Source organism: Stegastes partitus, unplaced genomic scaffold, assembly GCF_000690725.1.
Source record: "Stegastes partitus isolate 25-593 unplaced genomic scaffold, Stegastes_partitus-1.0.2 Scaffold980, whole genome shotgun sequence".
NCBI classification, from domain to species: domain Eukaryota; kingdom Metazoa; phylum Chordata; class Actinopteri; family Pomacentridae; genus Stegastes; species Stegastes partitus.
Genome location: NW_007578711.1, coordinates 172,120 through 183,014, shown reverse-complemented (window position 1 = coordinate 183,014; position 10,895 = coordinate 172,120). Strand labels below are relative to the sequence as shown.

The following is a 10,895-nucleotide window of genomic DNA, read 5'->3' as shown; positions in this document are numbered from 1 at the left end:
GAATGGAGAAGGGGGGGAGGAGGGAGGAAGAAAAGTGAAAATCCATTTTGAAACCCATTTTCAATTAGGGGTCCACAAGCTGTTATCACAGGTGTCCCAGAATGGGGGCCCGTAAGTGAAAATGTCTCCTATCCGTTTCTGAAATGAAACCTTATCTGGGAGGCACAAAGATGGCGGGGACAGCGTATCTGTAAATTACTTTCCATCCCCGCTGTTAACGGGAACTTTATTTCTGTCAGATGACATTCCCCTCTATTTACTGTTGATCATTTAAATGGCTGCCTAAAAAGAAGGTGGCCCCTCACTCTTTCCTCTATCTCCCCTCCTCCTCCTCCCTCTCCCTCTTTTCCCTCCTCCCTCCCTCCCTCTGTATCATTCTTCCTTCTCTCCCCCATCAGAAGATTATTTTTCAATGTAGTCAAGTGCTCTTTTTCTTCTTTAAACACTTTAGCCACGCTCTCCATTTGCGTAAGGGATTTCTCTGGTAACCTACACGAAAGCCGCGCATTTGTTGCCCTTTAAGGCTTAACTTGTTCGCCTCTGAGACCCTTCCTCTTGCCCTTTTAAGCATGACCATTAAAAAAGGTCTCCACTTTTGTAATTTACTCTCCGTTGTTAAAGCCGCATCCCGTGACAATTTTCTGACCCGGGTCCAGTTTTTCTCCTCCTCATCCCTTTACTTCCTCAACAGCACTCAGAACATAAAACCAACCAGAAACTTTTACCCTTCTATCTCTCTCCTGCAAATAACCAGTCTTTTAGCTCCCGCCCTGTTTTCTTTTCTTTTTTTTTATTAGTAAATTATCCCATGACGACAGGATTTATTCAACCAAGAAGCACGGACATCTTTTTTTTTTTTTTTTTATCGCTGGACTCAACAAAAGAATCAGGGGACTTTGTGGTCCACCTGCCTGCCGAATGATGAGGACTGGAGGGGAGAGAAACCCCACCTCCCCTCCCACCAAACCCCTCCTAAAGAGCACCAATCACAGCATTGTTGTGGCACAGTCGGCCCTTTTGAGCTGTCACTGCGAGAGGAGGGGGCACGGAGATGAATGGCACACAGGATGAAGCCACCATTTAGCCAACCATGTGGGAACGCTCTACCGGGGACTCAATAATTACTCTGGGGCCTGTTCAACTTGGACAACTTCGGGACAAGAGGGGAAGAAAGAGGAAAAGTTGAGAGCGAGCTACAACATCTGATCAGATCGATACCTGTTCGCAAAGTCGACGCCAAGCCGCAGAAAAAAGGCCTGCGCTTCTTGGTAGCAGAGCTTACTTTGGAAAGACCCAAGCTAAACATCCGCCACGTCCACTCTACCCGCCCCCCTCCTAATTATTTTCCACTTTTCACAACTTATCATAGCACGCTATTGCCGGGCGCACCACGGGGTTTCCGCTGTGCTGAGATCAGGGGCCGCTGCTCTGCTTGACGGGGGGAAATATTTCGCCGGGGCCTTTTCCTAAGAAGAACCAGTCGCCGGGGTTCCACAGCTGCTCACAATTACCTTTTGTTTGCATGGAGGCAGCGGGGCAGGGGCTACGAGGGTTAAAGTTGAGGCGAGTGTAGAGTTACACCTGATAAGAGGTTATGAGTTCTGGGGGCGAATTGGGAATGCGCTGTAATTATAACCACACAAAGAATGTGTAAGCTATCTTATGATTCCAAGAGAGCGATTGGGGATCTAAAAGGGACCTTTTTCTCTGCAGATAAGTATCATCCTTCCCCATCGTCCAGTGAGTTATGAGACTACTGTACTTTAAGGGAGTGCAACTTTTGCGTGGCGGAGAGAAGAAACCTTTCGAGACAAACCTTGCGCTGCTCAGAGCTGTAATTAGCAGCACATTACTAAGAAAAATCCACAATCACGGAGCCAAATTACATCCATGCTTTTTCCACAACAAACTTTCCTTCCTCGCCGTCCCTCTTAATGAATCGAACAGTGCCGGCCATCTGGGAATGAGTAAGAGCGAGAGCGTTCCCGAGATGCTTCAGGATGCATTACCTTACCCTCTTCCTGCGATAACTCCCATATGGAAGAACGAGCCACGGCGACTTATTCACCCTTTCGTGATCGTGTTTGACATCAGCGGAGTCGAGAGCCGGGTGTCAGAAAACGCTATCAGGCCACCAGCTCCAGCTCTTGCCGCTCCGCACCCAAAAAAACCCTCCAAATCCTCTCACTGCTAATGAGCACAGCTGCAGCTTAGGCCGTGGTGATCTCAACTCTGGGTTTGTTATGACTTTAGTTCGATGATCCAAGGCTTTCCAGTCAGAAAAAAAAAAATATCACTGTCTAATATTTCTGATTCCGTCCCCAGAATTGAGAATGAAAGGCAGGATGACGACAAGCTTAATGAACTGCAAGCTCTGCGCCACTTTTAATAGCATGTGTTAAAGACATTGCTATGTAAACATGCCAAGGTTGCTACCAGCGAGCGTTGCACCTAACTCGCCGTGAACCATGAGAAGAGAGGAGAGGGTCATGTGCGAGAATCTGTGCGTGTCTAAATCTTTTAATCGTGTTTTGGCGAGTTGGTCAACTTTATCATTAAATAATGAGAACGAAGGCACAAGAAAGTTCCTTGGTTCCCAGTAAATCAGGGGCTCCAGGGTTTAGGTTTGTTGAGTGATGGATGGTGACATATTGTAGCCCAACCTTGACTCCCAAAAATTACATTCCTTTACAACTAAACTTCTCATTTACTTTTTGAAGGAAACGCATTTTCGCCCCGAAAGGTAAGACTGTGATGTTGTAGAAAAAAAGTCTCAAAAGAGCTGCAAAGTTGTCATTAGGCGGTAGGAGGGGAAGATTGCTGTACAAGTCAGCCTTACATTAGGTTTCCTTTCCATTTGTTGTTTACTTTTGGTTTTCGCTCACTTTAATTAAGTTTGGACACCAAAACTAGGTTGTTAGTTTGAGGAAAATATCATGGTTGGGTCGACACTTTCACAACATTTACTACATGCTAGAAGCTTGGCGAAGTAACTACCTGGTTAGGTTTTGGAAAATAGCACGGTTAGGGTTCAAACATAGCTGTTTCGCAACTTGTTTGAAAGTTCAACCCCCCTTATCAAGGTTACCAGAGTGATGAATCCCACCCTATCTAATATATGATTGGTTGGCTGAAAAGGGACGACACTCAAGCAGTGAAATAAACGACAAAGATACGCTGATTAGAAATATATGAGATATGTCACTAACAAATGTAATCCAGCTGAAAATGTATTTTACTCAAAATGTAACTGAAAATGTAGTTTAGTTGTATAGGGGTGTATTTTTTAGAAGACATGGCAAAGTAACATGTACATCTCAAGCTCACAGAGGTGTGGAAATGTCCTCATCAAAAAATGTTGGACAACAAAATTGGCTGGCCTTTGTGACTTTAAAGAAATGAGGAGGAAAACTTTTGAGTCAATGGTATGTTCACCCATGTGAAGATAAAGTTTGGATTTTACTTTAAGAGCTGTGGAACCCTGCATAAATCCTGTACAAGGTTTATTTCTAAAGACACCCTATGGTAAAAATCTACTTTTTTTAACTTTGTTTTCATGCCCACATGATGTTTTTTAAAGGCTCAAAGACATATCATGATCAAAATAGGCAGTCAAGGCCATGGCGGAGCATTTCCACCTGGAAACAGCAGTGTGTGGATGACCAGCTCAAAACCACTGATTCAGGCGTACAGGGTTTCATACCGAAGCAACCAATCTTGTCAACTTGCAGGTTGAAGTTTTCTGTATCATCTTTCTTCAGAGTCGGTTTCAGGTTTGCACACTCTTGACTGAAATTACTCCAATGATACAACTTGCCATAGTGTAGCTTAGAGTGGTTTTACAGTGTTAGGGCAGAGTGTGGTGAGCTGGTGTGCTTGAGCTGCAGTGATTGGGGAACGGTATGTAAAGAGAGAGGCCTAGATCTGCATATTCTAGAGGAAGCAACATTGCAAAGTTATAGCAAAGCCATTTGAATTTAGGAAGGAATTATTTTCATGGGAAAAACCTCTTTATATTTGACCCCCAAACATTAGCTTTTAAGGGTTAACTCAACCAAAGAAGGACTTTAATATCACTATGTAGGGGTGGCATCAAATGCATTCAGCTTTGGGCTCTCATTTTTCAACAAGTAAGCTAACTACTGGACCAGCTTCTTCAAACCTGACTATAGAATAACATTTACATGAACCACTGCAGCTCAGTGTGCAGTCAGAGTGAACTTGTACCGTTTGAGGTGGTGCTGGAGGCCACCGCCTTCTCGCTGATGTCGCTGCGTGCTGATGAGCCCTTGGTAGCCACAATGGTCTCCACCCTCTTCTTCTTCTCAGCTGCTGAACTGGCCTGGGACTGGGTTTCCATGGCGATTGTTCATTCCTCAAGACCTCATGGAGACGGGACGACTGGCGGGGAAGAAGAAGGTGGTTAACAGATGAAGCGCATATCACAAAAAAAAAAAAAATGAATCAAGCAACACCAACTTTCTTCTTGAAAGTGTTTGTGAAAAAGCAAATAAATCATCAGCTGGATTTGTGCATCAAGTTTTATTATGTTGATTTATGTAGAAGAAGAAAAGACTGCAGCACTTGTGAGGAAAACTTCAGATCCAACCCTCCCCTTTCATGATGTTCAGAGCAGACCACGGGTCAATCCATCGGCTCTGATCTGCCTTCAGAGGCCCCATCTCCTCCTCCGCCAACTGTGGTTAAATATCCCAAAACCAAAATTTTGCTTACCTTATTTTCAACTATGCCACACTAAACTTCTGACTTCTTGTCAAAAAAAACCCCAACAACTCTATAAACAGAGTAAGGCAGGACATCCTGACGAGGTTTTATATCTCAGAATAGAAGTAAAGGCAGCTTGTGGATATACTGATAATCCTGCTCCAGCAGTCTTTCCAGAGAGAAAGGAGAAACCTTAAGGGGATACCACAGAGAGAGAAACATTCACAGTCCTGAAAAAACAAGGGTTGTTTGAAGGCCCTTTTGGGAATATCATGGTGCCGGGCAATTTTTCTTTCAAAGAATAAAGGTGGTTCAAGTTAATACTGTCTGTGGGTTTAGAAGGGGTTCAGCCAACAGTCTAGCAGACATGCTGCTCAGTTCAGCACCTCAGAGGCCGTCTACAAGCTCAACTCTATCTAGGTCATGGAGGTCTCTGATTATGGAGACAACATGGTGATGCACCACAACTACTCATTTACACAAAGTACAGGACGGTCCCATTCAGTCCAATACAAAGCCTTTACTTAGACTCCATAATTCACGGATAATTACTGGAAATATTTAGTCTGACAAACATTTTCTTTACAATGAAGACCGGCTAATTACTCGACTGTGCTATTTAATCGTCCTCCGCTCCATAAACACGCACAGATACAAAGGCAGTAAAGTCAGCTGTAATGCAACAAGAGTGCTGCTGCTGAAACTAGAAGAAGGGGTGGGGAGGGCTGATTTTTTACCATCTCCCCAAGGAAGGAAGGCAAGGGGGAAGTGGTGAGGGGTAAACTTCAGACAAACACTGCGCGCTTTGTTTGTTTTTTTTCCCAACCCCCTGAAAAACCAGAGTCTGTCATCCATTCTGACCCGACAACAACATCTGTAAGCAATTGCTGGCTTACGAAAAAAAAAAAAAAAGAAAAAAAAAATGAGAAGGGAAAAAAAATAACACAATGCAATTACTCCCCTACCAATCAAAACAGAATTAAACAAGAGCTTGTCCTCTAATCACTCCCACATGAATACATGTGTAGCCGTCATCCCCTACCAAAGACATTTTTGTCCTACTTGCACAGATATCATCTCAAATCACTGCTGCATGTGTTTGATAGAGTGGATGCTTTCGTTTCTGGGGGGCTTTTTTTTTTTTCTTCTTCTTCTTTTTGCAGCGTGAGCGAGTTAATCGCTAGAATATGTGCGTCTGTGAATGCATATTTGGAAGTTATGATGACTGATCATAGGTGCCACTCAACGAGAGCACTCACTTCTCGGTGTTTGAAACTGTCATTACATCATTCTAATGACTGAACTCGAGTAAAAGCAGCGAAGGAGGGGGGAAAAAAGAACAAGGCGAGAACCTGCTTTACAGCTGTTACTGAAGAGCTCCCAACATGCTTTGTGTGCGAAGCGTGCATCCGTGTATGTGTGTGTCTTCTTATCGCCCCCAGGTGAGCGAGACCAGAGCCAAAAAAGAGCTGAAAGTGAAGTAAATATGAGGGTCAGGATTTGGGGGTTTGTATAGGGGTGTGAGGAGAAAGCGGAGCATTCCACTGGTCGGGCAAATATTCACAAGTCCAAGCCACTGAAGCGTGTCTGACGGGCCTTTTGTGTTCCACAAGGCAGGCCACAGTTCCAAAGCAGCAATTAAAAGCAGGACCTTTTCACCCATAATCCCTCTGACCTGGACGCCCACACCCAATCCTGCAGATGTTCCTGTCTCTGCCTTTCGTGTTGCTCATTTTTGCCCCGTCCAAGTCTCCTAAAACACTCCACGCAACACCGTGCTTTTACACGAAGACATCATTATGTGGAAGGAATGCTTCTGGATGTGAGAAACTTTTGCATAAAACGTTCATGTGAGGACAGAGATCGCTGCTCCCTGTGCCAACAAACACTAATCTACCAAAAGTCTGAAATCATATTTTTATGTGCATTTACACGAGGCAGCTGAGATACAACCATCTTTATGAGAACTACCTTACATACCCTGCCTGAGCAGTGTGTCGCAGAGGCCTGGCACAAAAGAACGACTTACAAGTAGGCATCGGATGCCGTTGTTACCCAGAATAAATGTTAATTTCATATTAATGTCTTTCCCATGAAATATCTGTCCTACACCCAATTAGAGAAGAGAGAAAGAGGGTGTATCTTTATTTGTGTTCAACTGTAATCCTTCCACACAGAAAGGGAGGCGATTAAACAGGTTTAAAATACCACAATTCAGACTGTTCCCTCAGAAAAAAAAAAAAAAAATCTTATTTTATAAGCACATTAAGCAAATCAATTTAACATAAATTATACGCCTTGGTGACAAAGGCACCGAGTTGAAAGTCATCTGCAAATTGTACACATCAAAGTGAAACACTAAAATAAACTTTTGCCTTTGATAGAAAAAAAAACAGTTTTTCTTTCTTCATGCAAGCTTAAACAAGTACTAATGGTATCAAAAAATCACTGCCTTTTGTTATTTAAAGGCGACGTCTTTACAAGCTTAATTTTATGAAACTGCTCAAGGTGTGCTTCTAATTTGGCTGCATTCTGCCATCAGGAACACATTTTGCAAATGCATGCACACACGGAGAGAGAAAGTGGGGGACATTTATATATAAACTCTTGAAGTGTCTTCTTAGATTTGGCTACCCCCCCTCACAGACGGGGTACTGTATTTGTGTTCATTTCATTAGGGCGACTGTTCAGTGTCGAGGGCCCCCTGAGGGGGAGACTGGCAGCACCGCAGCATTCATCATCATTACATCAGCGACCACCGAGATCTGCTATCTTAGGCTTATCAACACTGCACAAACGCACCGCAGCACAGCGAGTTAGAGGGGAGGGGAGAGATGGGAGATGGAGACGATTGAGGGAGATTGTGAGCAAAAAGTGGGATAAGGGAGAAAATGAATGGAGGGGTGGGGGGGGGGGGGGGTGAGCGTGAGAGCGAGTGTGTGCGTTTAAGTGTGTGTTCGTGTATGCATGCATGCATCTGTGTGCACCTCACTGTGCCCCTGCATGCCTGCACATGTTTTCCTGTGTGTACAATGTGTGTTTTGCACGTTTCGCAGCTATGCCAACAATATTAAGGGCTCCTTCACAGCTGGAATAACTAAAACACCGAGGGGCGAAGAAGAAGGAGGAGGAGGAGGAGTCGGAGCCCTTGAGCAAGATTAGCTGAATCTAGCAATAAAACAGAATGTGCTGGCTATGGGCTGCATGTGTTTGCATTGGATGGGGTCAGAGTGAGGGGATGAGACCCCCTTAAGGAGACAGTGGAAGTGCTCGCTAGTGGTTAGAGGGCCTGTCATGGCTTCAAAATCCCGTACTCGATAGCTCTTTGAGGAAACCACATACTTGGGTTTCCATGTTGCGCTCCACACTGCACTTATGGCTTGCCCTTGGCCCTGGAAGGCAGAGGAGACGGGGGTGGGATTTGGGATTTGGTGGCTCCCATTCACCAGTTAAAACTTAACATTGTGCCCAGATGGCACTAAGTCTGGCCTACAGCTGATGGGGACCAGCCCCTCAAGTAAGGGCCATTTAGCAGGAATTAGTCACACCCTGCCACACACACACACACACACACACACACATATCGAATCCCAGAAATGCACATGCAAACTGGTTTAGTGCGAGATCTTCTCACCCTTTTGTGTACTGTGACACGGCTGAGCTGTTGGGATTCAGCATCATTTACATGTTTTCTATATTATCCTACGACGATGTGTGAGTCCAACTTTTTATTGTAAAGCTTCAAGTTAATGCATTTATTGATTCGGCAAATCTTCTTATGAATCCTGCACGGAAAAGTGAAAAATACTTTAAGCTTTTTCTGCAGTGACCGAAAACTCCTTAATTGATTTTAAAGGTGCCTCGTGTTAATAGCAATCAGCAAACAACTAGGACTGCTTTCACAAGTGCACGACACAACATTTGAAAATAAAAGGCCTGTTCAGATGAGGAGTGTTTTGGATGTTGTTGTTGTTTTTTTTTTTTTTCAAGGACAAACAGAGCGACAACACAGCTCATCAGTGTAGCTTTCAGCACAGCTAATAAGATTATCCTCGCATGCGTCTTGGTCCCTCAGACCTCTCCACTTACGATGCTTTGGAGGGCTGGTGAGGGACCCTGCGTGCTGCACAGCAGAATGAGCCGAGCGCATCTTACATTCCTGGGTAACAAACCCACACGATGTAATCATAACGCTTACACGATGCCTCTTTTGCGCTCGCTACCCAGTAGATAAGGGCCAAATAAAGCGTGTGCCACAATGGAGGACTTGCTCCTTTTCCCCACAGGCCCCTGCTTATTAGACTGTTTATTTATATATTTTGACTTTGCATTTGTTCTTGAACCACTTGTTTCAGGGCAAGTGGGGCTGTGACGACTGAGACAATGGATAATGCAGGCAGCTTTGTTGCCGTGGTGGCCCAGTTATGCGGTATTGGTTTCCCCCCCTCCCCTGCTCCCACTTGGTTCGTTTTCTTCCCATGCTAGAGCCTTTGTTTGATCGGACACTTTTCCTGATTCTTGAGGAGAAGGAAAAGATGCTTGTTCAGCCGTTTACTGGGGGCCAAAGCAAACAATGCAACCTATTACTTCAGCAGAATATCACGAAGATCCTTGAGAAGAAGAGAAAATCTCTCATTTCTATATGCAGAAGTTTCCTTCACTGTATCTAAAGAGTGACGCGAAATTCAGTTTTCAGAGTAATTACTGCCACTTGCAGCAGCCCCAGTACACTCTTAGCTAAGTTTTCCACTCAAGTAGCCCCTGCACATGGCACATACTGTAAAGCACAGGAGAATGGGATCTGTATCCTGTCAGTGGGCCTCTCAACTCCAGTGAAAACAGTTCTGTGTTTGCGGAGGCATTCTTCATACAGAAGGCGCTCTGCACGATGCCACAACCGGAGCACGACATCCTTTGCAGCGCTTTCACAGCAAAAAAAAAAAAAAAGAGAGAGTAACGTCGCGCCGCGGGCCGCGTCGCTGGAAAAGCGCGGCTCCTATATAACGCACATGTGCAAACATGGCACAGGAGACGTTTGCGTTTGAGGAGCCGTCTGACGGTGCGTTCAGGAGTAGGTGCAACAGCTGCTCTGTACGCCTTTCAGTATGCAAGTGCAATCACGGCGCGCACAACATAAGTAAGCGAGGGGGGACCCCAGGGGAGGGGATGAGTGGAGGAAGAAATTTTCCTGCACTGATGAAAACCTCAGACACATCTCTCTCTGCCTGCTCTTCACACGTGCACTCGGATCAAGCAGATAGATGGTCCTGTGCAAACGTAGTGGCAGCAGGTATGGCTGTGACGGAAGGTCTTCGCGCTTAGCTCAGGGGACTGAAGAACACACTCTTCTCATCCTCACACTGAAGTATATCACAAAGAGCAGGGCTATTTGAGGTAATCCAGAGGCAGCACAGCGACGGGTTATTGTGAAACTGTCCTGCCCACTTGGGCTTGAAGTTCCTTTTCTCTTCCGTTCAGTTGTCCGCCTTACTTATTTTGCACATACTCTCGTTTCCCTCCTCCTTTCTATCTCCCTTTCCTTTCCTTCATTCCACTGTGTCATTGGAATAAGTGTTGGAGTGGAATGAGTCAGTGCCGCTATGTGATTAATGACGGGCTCTGGCGTCTCTGGGGCCGAACACTAAAAACAGCCAGGGGGCAGTGCGATAATGCACAATAATAAAGCCAGCAGACAATCAGCCAGGCAAAGCAAAGGCCTATTAGCTAGCCCCATCAGGACGGCTAAGTGAGAAATTAGCCCTTCCCAAGCTCCGCCACAATTCATCAAGTGCTGCCCCTGAATCCCCCCTCAAGAAGTCATAATGTTTACTTAAAGACTGGCCTCGATGCCCCAGCGGCGAGCTTTATTGGCTCTTATTAATTCCCGTCCTGGCCCTCGCAGCCATGCCATTTAAACCGAATTAAAGGGGTGAAAATTGGATGAGATGAAGTTGTCTTGCTGTTTGGCTTCTCGCGTGATAAAGACGGACCTAAACAGAGGGAGACTGGGAAAAATGAGGCGGGAGGGCAAACAAATCGGGATGTAAAGGAATGCTGAATGAAGCTGTCCTGAAATGCGCCACAGTCAGTCAAAGGAATGCAGGGAGAGAAAGAGGGAGAGGGAGAGAGAGGAGGGGGGTTAAAGGAAGAGAAAAATGAAGAGTATTGCT

At 45.2% G+C, this 10,895-nt stretch overlaps 1 protein-coding gene across 1 annotated transcript in view; it reads right to left on the bottom strand.

Annotated features, from left to right (window-relative positions):
- Nucleotides 1-10,895, bottom strand: part of gli3 (GLI family zinc finger 3) — a 100,633-nt gene that overhangs the window by 79,717 nt on the left and 10,021 nt on the right. The window contains exon 2 of the mRNA XM_008294625.1: nt 4,228-4,401. Within this exon, the coding sequence (XP_008292847.1) occupies nt 4,228-4,360 (133 nt within the window). The 5' untranslated portion in view covers nt 4,361-4,401. The remainder of the gene's footprint in view (nt 1-4,227; nt 4,402-10,895) is intronic.